The sequence below is a fragment of the Microtus ochrogaster genome, unplaced genomic scaffold (assembly GCF_000317375.1).
Source record: "Microtus ochrogaster isolate Prairie Vole_2 unplaced genomic scaffold, MicOch1.0 UNK142, whole genome shotgun sequence".
Lineage (NCBI taxonomy): Eukaryota > Metazoa > Chordata > Mammalia > Rodentia > Cricetidae > Microtus > Microtus ochrogaster.
The window spans coordinates 145,374-163,408 of NW_004949240.1; the positions used below are offsets into that span (position 1 = coordinate 145,374).

An 18,035-nucleotide genomic window follows, 5' to 3' on the forward strand; every position below is an offset into this window, starting at 1 on the left:
AGTAAAACAGAGTGTGAAATGGATGAAATGCATAGGGCCTAAAGGACAAGTAAAAATTTTGAAGCCTTATGTGGCTGATATGGCCATAAATCTATGAAGAACAAATTTGTTACAACAATGGGGAGCCCAAATTAATATTCCTACAATTTCAGAATCAGCTTGTAAATTGATTTTTAAACTGGGATATATTTCTGAAGGGACATCAGGAAAAAGTGTAAAGGAAGGTCACAGGCTCTGCAAGTTATACAAAGGCAAACAGGACAGCAATCGGCAGTCCAGATTTATAGCAGGGGCCACTGCTGACAGCCCCACTGCTCTGCCTTTCAAAGGGCTAAGAAAGAGGCCTGTGGATCGAGCAGTGGCCCTTAACTAAAGAACAATTGCAGGCGTTTTAGGAACTTGTGAAAGAACAGTTAGAAACAGTTAGAAGCAAACACTCTGAGGAAACTACTAGTCCTTAAAATTCCCCAGTATTTGTATTAAAAAAAAAATCAGGCTGGAGAGATGGCTCAGAGGTTAAGAGCTTGGGCTGTTCTTCTAGATGTCCTGAGTTCAGTTCCCAGCAATGACATGGTGGCTCACAACCATCTGTAATGAGATCTGCTGCCCTCTTCTGACCTGTAGGCATGCTGTATACATAGGGAAGGAAGTGGAGAAAATAAAAAAAAATTAAAATTAAAAAAAAACCACCAGTTTCTTTAAAAAATCTGAAAATTGAAAAATGTTAACTGATCTAAGAAGTATTAATAAAATAATTGAACATTTGAGACCTTTACAGACTGGGATCCCTTTACCTTCTTTATTGCCCAAAACTGGCCTATTATAGTTATTGATTAGCACGATTGCTTTTTTACTATTCATCTACAAGAACAGGATAGAAATAAATTTGCTTATACAGTTCCCACTTATAATATTTTTCAGTCAGTAAAGAGATATCACTGGACTATCCTTCCACAGGGTATGGTAAATAGCTAAGCTTTGTGTCAATAATTTGTAAATCAACCACTAAAAGCAGTATCTAAACATTTTCTTCAATTTCTTATCTGTCATTATCTGGATACTATTCTATTGGAGGTTTCTGATACTGATACCTTAAAAAGAATGTTTAATGCATTACACAAAAATTTATCTTACTGGAGATTACAGATCTAAAAAATTAAAAAAAAGTACAAAGAGGAGATTCTCTAAGCTATTTAGGCTATAAATTAAGTAAACTAAATATTCAATCACAGAAGGCACAAATTAGGAGAGATTGATTGCATGTTCTTAATAATTTTCAAAGGTTATTAGGAGATATCAACCAGTTGTGGCCTACAATTGGATTGTGTACTCAAAAATTAACTAATTTCTTTCAAATATTGCCAGGTGACTCAGAGTTAAACAATCCAAGACAGTTAACAGCTGAGGCTGACAAAAGAAATTGTCCCTAGTATAACAAAAATTACAAAACCCTATGTGGATAGATTAGACATCACAAAGAGGTTTATTTTAGCAATTTTACCTTCAAATCATTGCCATACTGCGCTTGTTATACAGAGAGAGAATAGTATTTTGGAATGGATTTTCTTATTATATTCGATCTTATACTGGATTGCTTGGATCATTAGAAAAAAAAAAAGCAAAACTTGATCAATTGCCGGGCGATGGTGGCGCACGCCTTTAATCCCAACACTCGGGAGGCAGAGGCAGGTGGATCTCTGGGAGTTGAGGCCAGCCTGGTCTTCAAGAGCTAGTTCAGGTCAGTGAGCTGTGAGCTGGAACTTGCCTCTATTCAGAGAGTTGAAACTAATCTCTATTCTTTTAATGTTATTGTGTTTTTACCTCAAACAAAGGTCTCACCTTTGCTCTCTCAAGATTCTTGTCAACAGGTGTGGCTAATATCCAGCCCTTATATTTTAGGAATAGAGAAGTAGGTATGTTTTACCTCAAACAAAAGGCTAGGGAGTCATCTAAGGTTCCAGTTCCCTTAGGGAGATAACAATGGAGTCCACGCAAGGAGTGATTTGCCTACAGAATGTTTTGGTCTTGGATGAAAGCCTAATTTGCTTCATTCTAGCAACAAAATGTTTAACTATGGATGTAGCACCCAACCTTCAACTGGTCTGTTCATTTTCTTGTATCATGGTAATGCAGTGGGTTTTTTTGTTTGTTTGTTTGGTTGGTTGGTTTGTTGGTTTTGGTTTTTTGTTTTTCTTTGTTTGTTTGTTTTATCTTTCTCCTACTTTGGGGTTGGGTGTTTTCAGGAATTAGAGATTAAACGTGGACAATTTCAGTATTCACTGGAACTCCCTCCCATTATTAATAGGAAGTATGTTGAAAGTCTCTACATTTCATAAGCTACATCATGGTAACAGTAGGGGATTAAAGAAAAAAAATTCTGTTACTTGGCAACAAGATAAGGAAATTATAAAAAGCTGTCCTGTTTGTTCCTTTTATAATCAAATTCCTTTACCTGCCCAAACAAATCCTAAAGGTATGCAAAAATAAAATAAAACTTGGCAAATGGATGTATTTCATTAAATAGATTTTGGAAAGTAAGAATATGTTCATCATACCATTCTCACTTATTCTGGGTTCTTTCTAGTGGGCATCTGCCTTAAACTGTGAAAGGGCAGATTCTATGTTCTTAGAGACAATGGCTCTAATGGGCGTGAGTGAGGGTCGGGCGAGTGCATGGGCAGGGGCTTGTGAGCAGCATGTGTAGTGGGCACCCTGTGCGTCTGGAGGGGCTGTTGGGGGAACGCGGGTAAGGGAGCAGGATCCCGGTGTAAGGAGAAGGGTGAGCGGCCTTGTGATTATTGGGCGTTAATTGTTAATTAGCTGTTTGTGGGTGTTATAGACCTAGATTGAAGAATTTTTGATGAAAATTGAAGAAAAAAAATGTGTAGTCCTGGCTGGCCTCGAACTCCAGATCCACTTGCCTCTGCCTCCTTCACCGGCCTGCGCCACCAGAGCCGGCGAGGATTAGACTTGATAAATTGCTACTTGAGGAGGCATTGCAATGACGCCACTGGCCCCGCCTCCGGAGAAGGAGGGCAAAATCTTAGATGCAATTCTAAGGCCACTTTTCAGTAATGCAAACCTCTGTACAGTGAACGATCGGAGGTTATAGGTGTATGACCCAACCACGACAAGCTCAATACTGGTCTGAGTCTCAGTAGTTTACCCTAAGGCAATACTTGGTTTCAAGAAAGACCAGAAACTGAAACCATCCAGAAACAAAGGAAATTCCTGCCAGCACACACCCATCCCTTTCCACCAGGACACCCCTAGACAAATGTCAGCCAATCAGGGGTCCTGAACTTTTAAAATTCCTCACCTCAACCTCTGCTATTATTTTAAAAAAACAAAACAAAACAAAAAAACCCACCCAGCTGTGCTCAGGTCTGTCTCTCAGATCACTAACCATTGGACACACTAGAGTTTGAGTTTGCCAGCTTCTGTATGAATAAAGACTTTTTGCTTTTACATATGGGACTCGGTCTCCTTGTTAGTTTTGGGGGGACTCCGCAGATCTGGGTGTAACAATAGGCACACAAAAGAGGTAAAAAGCAAAGATATCTCTCTTAGAGAATATATAAAGCCATTCTCTGTTAGCAGGAAACAAACTCTTCAAAAGTTACATTTTATTATATATTTGTGCATGTGTGTGTGTGTACATGCATTTACCTGTGTACATGTCATGGCACACATGTGGAGCTCAGGGACAGCTAACAGAAGTCTACTGCACGGGTCCTGGGGGTCAAACTCTGGGTCCTCTGGCTTGGCAGCAGGCACTCTGGTCACCGAGCCAACTTACTGGACCTAGGACATATTATGTATAAAAACTAAAAGATTTTCTGTGTGTCTCTCTGTCTCTCTGTGTGTTTGTGTCTGTCTGTCTGTCTCTGGGAGATTAGAGTCCATAGTCGCAGGGCAGAGGTACCAGGACATGGTAGCTGGAGCAGGAAGCTAAGAGCTCACATCTTGAAATACAAACATGAAACAGAGCAAACAGGAAGTAGGGTGGGACTTAGGATAGCAAAGCCTGTTCCCAGTGACATACTTCCTCCAGGAGGGTCACATCTCCTACCCCCCCCCCCAAACATCACCACCACCTGGGACCCGGGTGTTCAAACGCTCAGGACCACGCAGGACATTCTTATTTAAAACACTGCAGTCACCTGTGTACAACACTTACCATGAGCAATTCGAAGAGAAAGTTAAAATAACTCCATTAACGATACAACGGAAGAGGCTAAAGTAGGAATAAACCAAACTGTAATGTGAATACTTTACATAGTGGATGTCAGAAAACAGAATCAAATTAAAGCAAATAAATGACATCTTGGGTTAATGGGTTGGATGAATAAATATTGGGGATGACCATACTAACAAAATCATCTACAGATTCAAAAAAATCCCTGTCAAAACCTTAATAACGTCTACTAGCACTGCACGTATTTGAAACGTTCAAAACAGTTTTGAAAGCACACAAAGCTGGAGGACTTAAGTAGGCTATTGTGAAAATATATATTTTAGCAACCTATAATGATAAGTATTGTACTGGCATAGAGCAAAATAAACCAAAGTAAAGGATTACAGAACAATGAGTATTATTGCAAATCCACGTCTGTGGTCACAGGGTCTTGACACCGTGGGAGTGAGGGGGACAGTCTCTTGGGCCAGTGACGCTGGGAGATTTGGATGAGCGCGCAGGTTTGGGTGTTATTATTCACCATATACAGCAATGATGTCAGAATGAATTAAGGAGCTAAAAGCGTACGACTGTAAATTCCTGTAAGAAAAGGTAGGAAAGCACTAATGAGATTGTATTTTGCGCTGACTCGTTGGATGTGTGGTGAAAAGCAAAGTGAAGAGAGTAAGTGGGTGACTGAGGCTCGGTGAACGTTGAAGGTGTTTTTCTGCGGTGAGAGTTGAGATTGACTGCAGAGCTGCGGTTTAGGCTGAGGTTCTGTCGGGCGGTGCGGGAGCGTTTCCCGGGGAGGCCGGCAGGGGTGGATCGAAGGGGCATCGCCTCCAGGAGTTGTGAGGCTGCGGTTCCTTAGAGACAGCGGCGGGCATGGGAGTGTGCGGAAAACGTGGGACGTAAAGAGGTTTGGATTAGAGGAAGGTTGGGTTTAAAACTATACCTAAGGTTTTGCCCTCCTCCTCCTCCGAGGGCGGGGCCAGTGACGTCATTGCAGTTCCTGCTCAAGTAGCAATTTATCTAACGTTGCTCTCGCCGGCTCTGGTGGCGCAGGCCGGTGAAGGAGGCAGAGGCAGGTGGATCTGGAGTTCGAGGCCAGCCTGGACTACACATTTTTTTTCCGCAAAGAAAATGGCCACGGTACATGATACACTAAAGTACCAATACCCACTAAAAATACAACACCCACGAAGCCTCTCTCTACCTTCTTCTCACCCTGACTGCGCTCGCCTACCGCCATACAGCCTTTTCCAGATCCTGCCTGCAGACGCGCAGGCGCCCTTACCACAGCGCTGCTCACAAGCCCTTGCCCACGCACCCACTCTCACTGTGGATCCCGTGCTTGTCCACGCCCGCGCTCCGCACGCCTCTACCTTGCATGCTCCCTTCCCTACAATCCGCCTCCTCGGCCATCCCTAGCGTTAAGTTCATTTTCTCTAGTTCTGGCCGTCAAGGGTCTTCTTCTTGACCTCAACTTCAGGGCACATCCAGCCAGAGATCCTCAGCCCGCGGTCTGTTCCGCAAGGCCTCTGTATGATACACAGCTTTGCCCTCTCCTGTGTGCCCTATTCACTTCGCATGATGACCTCTTTTTGTCTTCTTTGCGACCGGTGCATTTTCTCCCTCCGGTCCCCAGCTCTGGCTGGTGACCCCACAGCCTCTCCCTATGCCCCTCTTCTCCCCCTACACTTCTCCTTTGATAATATTACAACCGTCGATAGCTCACGCATACCTTCAAGGCATCAGGACACGCGCGTTCTCATCATCTTTTATCTACGAAGTTTCTTGTGCTGAGCTGTTCCTCACCGGCCCTTAGGGATTTCTCCCTTCCCAGACCCCTGTAGCAGCCTCAGGGTCCACACGCAGGAACCAGGACTTGGTGTTATGGCAGCCACTGTGCCCAGACAAAGGCCCCACTGTGGCAAGGCTGACCTTTGGGGAGGAGCCCTGTGTTGTTCCTAGTGTTCAGGCCTCCTTCTGACTTTGCTTATGTCTCAGGCGTGCAGCCATCAGGGCCCCAGGGTCCTCTGTGCTTCTGCTGCTAGCGGGTAGGGATGAGGTGGGCGGTGGTTCCTGTGGCTCTGGAATCTCCAGGTCTTCCTAGGTGTGGATGGCGGGTGGGAGGCCCTTGCTGCTGAAGAATGCCCGGTCCTGCCTATGCACTCACTGCCCAACTGCTGACTTAGATGAACCTAGCACACAGGATACACCATGAAAGACCTGGTTAACAGTGCTCCCAAACAGCAGGAAGCAGTTTGGACAAAACCACACCCATATTCCCAAATATTGTTTGTAGGTGCTTCTTTATATTTAGGTGTGGGGATACGCTATGGAGATTTGCATTGGTATGGATCTTGGTTTATTGATAAAAATTTAAGGTCAATCTTGTTATACATATATTTCTACTCTTGATTAAGGCATTGTGATTTTGCAGTCCATTTAAAAAATGTGATTTGTAATTAAGAAATACAGGTTAATATATAATCACCTATAGTAGTCAAGATTTTCTAGATGTACAGAGATGTATTTCAGATAGGTAGGCATTCTTCTAACCTTTCAAAGACTACAGAATATGGCATTGAAAACGTTTTAATGACTTAGGATTTTTATGACAATGATACACATCTATCTGTTCCTGGCAGCACAAGCTACTTCAAGAGGAACATGGGCATTGAAGATGCTCCTTATGGAGTTTGCTGGCCATTTGGGCAAGAAACTGCTCTTTCCTGGACTGCATAACTGGACATGCAGGACCCACAGAGAAATGACTGCTGAACTTGCCTAAAGGTGAGATGATCCTTCAGGGTTCCTGCTTCATGAGTGAGTCTGCCGAGCATTCTGCACAACACAGAAGAAAATAACTGACAATCTGCTAATATAGGTGGAACAGTCTTTGAAATTTTCTGCTTCATGGAAAAATCTGCTGGATACTGAGGGCCCGTAGGCTGAAAAAGGATGGCCCAATGGTGCAGTAGAACTTTGGGTGACTGTCCAGATAACGACATGTCTCTGTCAATTCTTGCGTTTTGGAAGTTGCTTACAATTCACTTCGTATTTACTTGGGTAATATTATATCCTTCTAGAGTCTTTGATAGAGTTGAAGAATAGGTAGAGATTGATATAGTTTTCCTTGGTTATGATTAAAAAGTAGTTAGAATATTTATATCTGTAATTCTTGCTTGATACCTGTTTTGTTATATGTAATTTTACTATGTTAAAGTTAAAACTTTTCTTTTTGTTTAAACAGAAAAGGGGAAATGGTGTGATAGGTCCTTCTGTCTATGTGTTGCTCTTATTGGTTAATCAATAAAAAAAAACTGCCTTGACCTGTTACTAGGACTGAACTTAGGTAGGTGGAAAAACTGGACTGAATGCTGGGAGGAAGAAGGCAGAGTCAGAGAGACGCCATGGAGCCAACAGAGTCAGCCATACCTAATCTTTCCCGGTAAGCCACTGCCACCTGGCAATATACATATTAATATAAATGTGTTAAATTAATGTGAGAGTTAGCCAATAAGAAGCTAGAACTAATGGGCCAAACAGTGATTTAATTAATATAGTTTCTATGTGATTATTTTGGGGCTAAGCTAGCTGGGTGGCCAGGACAAACAAACAGACCCTCCACTAATAGAAGGTTGTGAGCTACTTCCATAGTTAAACATTATGTTGTTAGAACAAAACAAGTCACACTCACACCCTAGACCAAAACATTCTATAGACAAACCACTCCCTGTGTGGAATCCAATGTTATCTCTTGAAAGAACCTGGAATTGTAGTTGGATCCTAGACTTTTGTTAGAGGCAGAAACATATGTACTTCTCTATTCCTGAAGAACTGGGTCTGCATATTAGCCACACTGTCGACAATAACCTTGAAAGAGCAGAACTCTCTGGTCTGGATCTAGGTGGGACCTTGTTTGAGGTAGAAACACAATAACCTTGAAGGAATGGAGGTAAGTTCCAACTCTCTGACCTTTGGTGAAGGTGAAAATAGACATTTTTGGGCCTCCACACTGGGAAACAAGATTTCACCGGGATGTACTTGTGGGAATCAGCAGATGTTATAACTGCTTGAGTGGGTAAGAGTTTAAGAAAAGGGCTTGTTTAGACCAAGACGTTCTCTAAATTTGTTTTTATGTAACTAGAAATATCCTGTGATGTTTATGCATCTTTGAAGTAACCAGACAGCTGAACTCAGGGCTGAAGGAGCAAGCAAATAAAGCTGTTCTGTAGATGGACGCTTCTGTCCCACTGCTCCCACAGCCATTCAGTCTCAAAGAAACACTCAGAGGCTTATATTGATTACAAACTGTTTGGTCTATTACCTCAGGTTTCTTACTAACTAGCTCTTACAACTGAAATTAGCCCATAATCCTTGTTTATCGACGTGGCTTGGTACATTTTCTCAGGGAGTCATTCTCATTTTACTTCCTCTGAATCGGGTTGGTGACTATGTCTCTCTGCCTTCCTCTTCCTAGAATTATCTTAGTCTGACTGCCTTGCCTATATTTCCTGTCCGGTTAATGTCCAGTCATCATTTTATTAAAGCAATACAAGTGATAATTTTTTACAGTGTACAAGAGCATTATCCCACACCATTGTTCTGATTATCTGCTTTATTAAAAAGTGCTATCTATTGCTGAACAAATCCCTTCAAAATGTTCTAGACTGACATATCACTTGCTTTATGACTGTATTACAGCGCAGGGGCTGCCAAGGTTCCACCAGGTGGTAATATGAAATTTCTCCCCATGTGCTACACATTCAAAGTTGCAGTTGCTCATTATGGACGCAAGATGGCGAAAGACTCCCCTTTGAATTTATGAGCTGACACTCCCACGTGAAAGTAAAAACTTCATAAAACAATGTCTTGCATTGCTGGATCTAGGGAAGGAAATGTACAAAGATGCCTTAGAAGGCAGGGCCCCTGACAGGATTCACAAAACAGTATCAAGACACATACTGACGTGCTGGGGCCATTGTAGGGGCCCCGCCTTTAATCCCAGCACTTGAAAAGAAGAGGCAGGCGAATCTGAAGGCCACCCTTGAACTAATAGCTAATAACTAATTAAATCCCATATCTTCCTTTTCTATCCTCCAACCTTGAAATTTAAAAGTAAACCATTTCACAGTTTTTCTTTTATTAGGACATAGGCACAGAATGGGATTGTGTGATGGTAAAGTGGACGTGTCTCGAATTTTTGAGGACTCCCTTGCTGTTGTGCAGAACGGCCACGACAGCTTTCATTCCCACCAGTGTAGGCACTTGATCTTTTTTTCCGTATCCTCATGAGCACTCATCTCTGTTTTGTTTTATAATTGACAGGAAAAAAAAATAATTGACAGGAGCCGGGCTTGGAATTGCATCCTCTGGATGTGACTTAGAGGTGCAGATAGTCTCTGTGGATAAACACTGACTCCGATCTGACAGGGCTCAGTGACCACCTGTGACCTCTGAATTAGACCTGAGGTTTCACAAGCCTTCCTGGTGGAATTTCGCCTCCATAGCTGGAGTTCAGAGATGATCTCAGTAGGATCCGATCCAATAGTAAATCAAGGCTGCGGCGGAAATGATGGGAACAGGAAATCTAACTATTTGAGGTCATGGGAAAACATTCCATCCAATGTGCCTTGAGGGTCACTTGATTTCATATGTAATATCTGTGTGTGAGTGATGACGCAGGAGCCACCAGGAAGGAATCAGCTGTCATAAACGGCGCCATGAAGTTGTCGCCAATACCATGCCAAGTTGTTACCAGTACCAGGTGAGAGTGCAGATGATAATTTATGGAACTATTTCCTTCAGGTTCGTGCTCTGATTGTGTCGTTGCGTTACTGAAAAGACAAAGGTAACACCGTGCTGTCCCAACATGACTTTCTGCCTGCGTGATCACTTCTCAGCCTTCCACCTTCAACAGTCACATCACAGTGTTGACACTTCTGGGGCTGTCCACTTGACTATGATTGGGATGTATTGTGTCTGGAAGATACAGACTAGCCTTGTAAACGATGAAGATGTTACTAGGCAACTCCAAATTCCTCACCACTTATATACCCCTCCCCAACACTGATGTAATTATTTTTGTCTTTTTAATTGCTGTACTCCTGAGCTCAGGCACCAAGAAACATCCCAGAGGTGTGAGTCCATTCATGCATGGCTATTAATTAATAAAGGTTCTAAATCGTTTAATTAGTTTTTCTTTTTTTTTTTTAAGATTTACTTATTCTACCTGCATGTATGCCTGAAGGCCAGAAGAGGGTGCCAGATCTCATTATGTGGTTGCTGGGAATTGAACCCCAGAACTCTAATCTCGGACCCATCTCTCCTGCCCCACGTTTGCGCTTGTCAGGAACTATCTCATGTGGACCATCTCATCACCGGGTATCTTAGTCAGGGTTTTTGTTGCTATGATAAACACCATGACCAAAAGCAAGTTGGGAACGAAAGGGTTTGTGTCAGTTTATAGTTTACAGTAAGCCTTGGAAGGAAAGTCAGGTGAAGAACTCAGGGCAGGAATCTGGAGGAAGGAACTGAAGTAGAAGCCAAGGATGCAGGCTGCTTACTGACTTGTTCCTCCAGGTTTACTCGGTTTGCCTTCTTATACTATGCAGGATCACCTTCTCAGGTGGGATACATCATCACCTACAGTGGGGGCCCTGTCATATCAATCATTAATCAATAAAATGCCAGACATGCTAGATTACACTACAGTTTTATGGAGGTGTTTTCTTTTTTTTTTTTTTTTTTTTTTTTTGAGACAAGGTTTCTCTGTAGTTTTTGGTGCCTGTCCTGGAACTAGCTCTGTAGACCAGGCTGGTTTCGAACTCACAGAGATCTGCCTGTCTCTGCCTCCCGAGTGCTGGGAGTAAAGGCGTGCGCCACCACCGCCCGGCTTGGAGGTGTTTTCTTAACTGAGTTTCACTCCTTGCAGATGAGCGTGGCTGTGTCAGATTGGTAAAAGGTTAACTAACACACTGGGTAAAGACTTCTCCTCTCATTTTGTCTTTCCACAGAAAGAAGTCAGCTAAGACATAGTTTAAGCTCAAGTTTATTTAGCAAAGCAAAGGAACTCAAAGCAATAACAAACTCCAGAACAATATCAAAGCAGGCGAGACTGGAGGTGGCTGGCAGCGCACTGGGCTCTACATGGTGTATCTTTTTAAAGTTTCTGATGGTCCCCTCTCTCTTATACCAATATCAAGTTCCTCCCTTTGGGAGCCAGCTTCATTTATCTTACTCTGCTGAAATTGTTCCAGGGCTAAGATGTCTGCACGGTTATCCCTTGCCTGCTCATCAGCACAATCGTTGGTGGCATCTATGGTCATTGGGAAAGTGCCCTGGTGCCTTAGTTTCTTATAAGGCAGGAGGAGCCCAGCTGCAGGTTCAAAGGTCTCTGTCCACAAAGGGGCATTGCAATATCAGGAGACACAGCAACCAAGACACAGCCATAGTCCCTTTGATTGCCTCTCTGGTAAGAAAGAAGCTCATCTCTGCCAGTTCTGGAGCTGTGAAACGCAACGCCAAGTTGCCAGCATTGGCCCAGGGTCTACTGGTGCATCATGTCCTGGTGGGGATGTCACATGACCAGAGCTCAGTTTACCTAAGGTTTTGTAGGTGCCATTCAAACCACTGTCAGGCCTTTCCCTAAGTCCCTTAACCATGGCTTCTGGAGTCAGGCAAGAGCAAAGGCTTTCATCAGTGTGTGCTGGCTTGGCCGAGGGGGTAAAGAGAAGAGGACTCTGCAGTTTTCTGCAAGTTTCTTAGGAACAGAGAGACCAGCGAAGGTCACACAGACTCCAGGGTTAGAATCCAGTGCCCCTCAGCTTGCCTGGGCTTCTTTCCATAGAGCACCTCTCTTAGAATGGCAAACCAGCATCATGTCCCCTTTACAGAATAAAGAAACCGGACAGGGTCATCTGGAAGAATCACAGTGATTTGCTGTACACTGGGAGGGCCGGCAGCCTAGACAGAGTGAGGGCAGAGATACGTATGGTAAAGTAATGGAGACGGGATTCTCAGGCAGGAGTTATTACACCTGGTTTCAGAGACGTTTTAGTTTCTTTTGGCAGATCCACTTGTTTTCTGAATCACAGTTCTCAGAAACCAAGTTGTCCTTTGAGACGACGACACAGCTGTTTATTTTAGGTTCACCAGTAATTTTCAGTCTGAGGAGGAAGAAAACAACCACTCTTAATGTTTAGGATTTTCTCATAATTATCTTGAGTTGGCCATGTTTTCCTCTGGACTTTTAAGGACTGTAGACTACATACTTCTTAGTTTTAGTAAACCTAGAGTAACAACATTAAAGATAAAGGTTTGTGGGAACAAATCTCAAGCATAATTTTCAACTTTACTTACTACTGGAGAAGAATTCTTGCAGAAATAAATAAATAAATAAATAAATAAATAAATAAATAAATAAATAAATAAGTAACATTCATCTGATATAACAAAGGAGAAGGTTTGGAAACACAATTGAATCTTATTCTACTGCTAACATCTCATGCAAGGAAAACAGTTGCTGAGTTCAATTTGCTGAGGTTTGATCTCCTAAATATATAGGCTATAACCCGCCAATGCTTGGGGAAGAAGCTCATGTACACATGAACATGTGACAACAACTAAACACAACGGGTGCTTAGTGGCTCTACAGACTCTCAGCGTCCACAGAGGAAAGAGGCTAAGACTGTGTGACGGTAGTGGTCCCTTTATCCCTGGCAGTATTTGATTTAGTAGTCATACATGGCTCCCGTGGCTCCCATGGTACACTGCCGGTGTTAACAAAACAAGAATTCAAACACAGTGCAGGTAAAATTAGAGTTAACTGTAGGGACAAGATAAGTTCAAAATGCACTGACTTGTGGTAAACAGAAGGGGGTGTGACAGTGGGCGGGACTTCCTCCCAGATGCTCTCTTTCCTTTGGTCATCTCTTCATGGAGCCCTTTGGGTCTGAGAGAGAAATTGCTCTTACTCTTACCCACCTACCTGGATGCCAGTCATACCATAGACTCCCTCCACTGTAAAGGTTCCTTTGTCTTATTTCTTCCAGGCTTCAGGGTTTTATTCAGTTTTAAAGTTGATTTCCTTAGGACTAATCTGTTCAAAATGCCTTTGAAGTGTCCTAGGCCTTCGCCTACCAGGCCGTGGGAGACCTCTAACATTATTTTATTAATTTCTCAAATAATCGTTCAGGGAAAATAGTTACTTTTTCCTTATCTGAAAACCAGGTCAAAGCTAAAACAAAAGCAGGGCTTAACCAATGCTCTTTCTGCTGTAGCTCAGCAGGCTCCGGGCTTACCTGATAGCTGTTATATATTTAAAGCATCATTTTACACTCAGGGTAAAAAAGACAGGTGGACTGAGCTTAATCCATACTCTTCATGTGTCTTACAATTTTATTATCACTGTGAATCACAATAAAATAAGAATGTTACATCACATACATGCGCATGTGTGTGTGCACACACACACAGAGAAATGTGTTATGCAGGCTACTGGGTAATAAGAGTCATCAATGTCCAACTTAGTTGTGGATCCCACAGACTACAATAACAACCTGCAATAGTGGAGCAATAGTGGCAAAACTGTTATGGAAGTAACCAACCACTCTCTGTGCTGATTGGATTTGAGGCCCATTCAACAGGATAGAATTCATGCCTGTATTGCAAGTCTGATCAAACCCATATGGGAACACACTGCTGTTGCATTGTTAGACGAATATGTTTAAAATTTCCCTCTGAATACATAAGTTTTATTACAGATTATTGCTGCTCTCAGTCTTTAGCATAGAAACTTCTTTTTGCAATAAGAAATGACATGACAACTGGAAGTGGTCACTGAGTGCTCAGCCCTAAGTGGGACATCTGTATCATCAACATACCTTCTGGCTCAGGGAACATCATGGAAAGGGGCAGAAAGAATGTAAGAGCCAGAGGGTGGGGACAATATCCATGAAAGTGTCTTCTGAACTTGATGTGGCTGATGTACTCATGAAGCCACTGCTGCTATGATTCCCTGCACAAGACGAAGACAAGATTGGAACTGGACGGCAAACTTTCCATCACAGGTAGAAAGGGAGATCTCAGACCCCAGACTCCCCTGAGTAGACAGGTAGTTATTAGTTGCTGGGTGAGGAGATGTCATTTTCATCAATGACATAGCCGTTGTTCATTTGCCCATACTCCAGGGAATAACCCCCCCCCAAGTTCATATTCATGCAAGCAAGCACAATTAAACTCAATGGCTCTCTCTCTCTCTCTCTCTCTCTCTCTCTCTCTCTCTCTCTCTCTCACACACACACACACACACACACACACACACACACACACACAGTAGGAGAGGAACTTGAGGAGTTTGTTGGGAATAAGAAGAGTTTTAGTAGAAGAGATAGAGGGAAATGGTACATGAAAATGACCAAAATTAACTAAATATTTGGATGAAATTAGTAAGGAACAATTCAAAAATCAAACCTTGCTTTGTATGAAAAGTATAAGTTAACATCAAATAGTTTTATTTCTTTATAGGTACTATGTTGAAAATAATCTTCAGTGTCACAGGTTTGTGCTAATTTGACACCACTGAGCCATCTGAGAGGAGGAAACTTCAGTAAGAAGATGCCTTCATACGATATGGCTGCAGGCAAGCCTGTGGGACATTGTCTTAATTAGTGATTGACATGGGAGGGCCCAGCTCATTGTGGGTAGGGTTACCCCTGGGCTGGTGGTTCTGGGTTCTATAAGAAAGCAGGCTGAAAGCCATGAGGAGCAAGTCAGTAAGCAGTGTACTTCCATGGCCCTGCATTGGCTCCTGCTTCCAGGTTCCTGTCCTGTTTTAGGTGCCCGTCCTCACTCCTTCAGTGATGAACAGTGAGGAAATAAACCCTTTCCTCAACTCGCTTTTGGCCACAGCAATAGTAACTCTAAGTAAGACGCTCAGAAAGCATTAGGAAAAATCAGGATAGATTTTATGAAATAGAATATGTATATTTTTGTTTTCATAAATATATTCTAGACCACAACACTTGTTTTTAAATAATCCTCACTTTAACATCTCGTTCATTGAAAAATTTCAAAATGTGGTCCTGTATAGTGTCACATTTACTATCTAGGTAAATTTTTTCTATTTAATAATCTCTATACTTAACATGTTATCTGTAAATAAGCCTATGTATGCTTCATTGTTTAAATTTCTACATTTTTATTCTAAATGATTAAAAGGAATATTTTAATTATTGATTTGTGCAATGTGCACAAATTTACTCAAGATTTGTGTCTTAGCTAAGGCTACCATTACTGTGATGAAAAAGCATGACCAAAAGTAGCTTGTGAAGAAACGGGTTTATTTTACTGAGAGTTACTGAGGTTAAGTCAGAGCAGGAACTTAAGCAGAGCAGGGCAGGAGACAGGAGCTGATGCAGAGGCCATGGAGGGATGCTGCTTACTCACTTGCTCACTGTGACTTGCTCAGCTTGCTTCTGATAGAACCCAGGACCTCCAGGCCAGGGGTGACACCACCCACAATGAACTGGGCCTTACATTACTAATTAGGAAAATGTCCTACAGGCTTGCCTACAACCTGATTTTATGGAAGCAGTTTCTCAATGGATGTTCTCAGATCCACCTCCCAGATGACTCTAGCTGGTGTCAAGTTGGTATAAAATAAAACTCACTAGCACAATTACTGAAATTTGATTCTCAACATCATTTCTTCTGAAAAAATCATTGAAAGCTTTGTACAGAAATTTGATTGAATACTGCTTGTTTTTGCTTATGAAAAACACAAACACGTTGCTGTTGGGACAAGGTCCAGGAATGGACTCAGGTAAGGAGAAGTCTGAGTGATTGAGGGAACACTCCAGGAGAACAGGACAAGAGTCTTGTGACTCAGTTCCTTCCAAACATGGAAATGTTGTTGGATGCATTTTCTCGCTCCTCCAGGCACAACAGAAAGGAGTGGGCTTATTTCAGATTACTTATTAGTACTTACTATTGGTAATCAATAATATTCAAGGTGTCCTCTGTGTGCGTCTCTGGAAGAGCATGTTTGTCATGCTCGGCTTGATTTGTTATTGTGTAAAGCTAAAGCCTGTGAACTTCGCTCATGTGAACTGCCTCAACCCTCTGAGTACAGATGGCTGCTGCTCTGTACAAAGCTTTCTGCTGCACGAGGCTTTAGTCCACCTCATTTATTGGCTCCATTCTCTCAGCTCCTACCACATCTGGAGCGGTGACATGTTGCTCCTTGTTATACCAATAATCATGACTTCTGCTAAAATAAACAACTTAACTATGAAGCATCAGCTCTTTCATTGCTTTTGTGACTGTGTAAACAATCTCACACAACGAGAAAACAAGACACCAAAGGGCAAATAGCTAATGTGCTGCTTAATACATTCCATGAAAGTGTAGAAAAGGATAGGAGATAAAAGAAAGAGCAATGTGTGCTGAGGTTCTAAGCAGCCATTTTTCAAAGGAGTTAGTCTGCTTCCTGGCCTTAAAATTCCATCTCATACATACATACTTGCATATGTACATATATGCATTCACATGGCTTAATAAAAGGCTGGTATCTTTTCATACATGAAAATTTTCAGCTACTTTTGGAATCGTACTTTCAGACTGTTCTGAACATCTCTAATCTTTGGTATCATTGTTGGAGCCCTACAGTGAGATGACCTGAAATGAACATTCGAGTGAGCTCCTCCAATACTCACACATCAGAACTTAAAGTGGAGCCGTTTATCCATCTCCAGTTCTTGTTTGGCAATGAGTAATTTAGTCCAATCCAAAATGAATGTCCTCTTTCCTGTATTGAATTCTTTACGAATCTCTACAATCAAACAGAGGAGAGGACTTAACCTGAGCCTGTGTGCTGTGACTCGTATTCCACAGTCTCCCGACACCTAGGTCAAGGGTCACCTGTGTCCGTCCTGAGACCTCAGCACAGTTCATTCTTCCTCCCTTGAGGAATCTGTGCCCAGCATTTACAATCCTAGGACACTCACCTTACATATGCAGTTACTGGCTCACATGTCCCTCTAGTCTCTCAGACTATGAGCTTCCATAATGTAAAGTCTCCACTTCCCTTACATTGAAGATCTATTAAATCAGGAGACATTGATATAGCTTCCAGAACATGCTTACACCTCTATTTTATAGAACAACTTACCAGTTCTTCTTGGTCTTGAATGAGCAGCAAAGTGGCTCCTTTTCTAGTGCAGTTAGATAGACCTTCCTTCCAAACACCGGTCTCTTGAGAAAACTGTATGCATTTCTCTCGGTGTGGCAGCCAGTCGTTGGAGCACGTTAGCTGAACTGAATTCTCTGAAGTGAGGAGCAGACATGGTAAATTTCTACCCTGTCTGTGCTGCACCACAGCCAGTTACACACAGTAGTTGCTTTGCTAACACACATTTTTACACACACAGTAACATGTGCTGGGACAAGATCACTGTTAATGACACATCAAAGAAATATAAATGACATAGAATTTATTTTATTTTTGTTTCTTTTAATTAACTTCAGACAAGGTTAAGTATATGAAATTTTGATTAAAACAACCAAATATTCATTGTAGTGGTTTGAATAAGAATGGTCCCCATAGGCTGATATATTTGAATGCTTAGTTATCAGGGAGTGGTACTACTTTAGGAGGCGTGGCCTTGTTGGAGGAAATGTGTCATGGGGGTGGGCTTTGAGGTTTCAAAAGCCCAAACCAGGCCCAGTGTCCTTCTCATCTTGCTGCCTGCAAATCCAGATATAGAAGTGTCAGCAACTTCACCAGCATCATGTCTGACTGCATGCTGCCGTGCTCCTCACTGTGATGACAATGGACTAAACGCCTGAA

At 42.3% G+C, this 18,035-nt stretch overlaps 1 protein-coding gene across 1 annotated transcript in view; it reads right to left on the reverse strand.

Moving 5' to 3' along the window:
* Positions 1-12,230: 12,230 nt before the first annotated feature.
* The window catches only part of LOC101982479 (killer cell lectin-like receptor subfamily B member 1B allele C), a 13,078-nt gene continuing 7,273 nt past the window's right edge, over positions 12,231-18,035 (reverse strand). Inside the window, exons 4-6 of the mRNA XM_005371944.1 lie at positions 17,358-17,512; positions 16,903-17,018; positions 12,231-12,354 (exon numbers count right to left, since the gene is read on the reverse strand). Of these exons, the coding sequence (XP_005372001.1) occupies positions 12,231-12,354; positions 16,903-17,018; positions 17,358-17,512 (395 nt within the window). The remainder of the gene's footprint in view (positions 12,355-16,902; positions 17,019-17,357; positions 17,513-18,035) is intronic.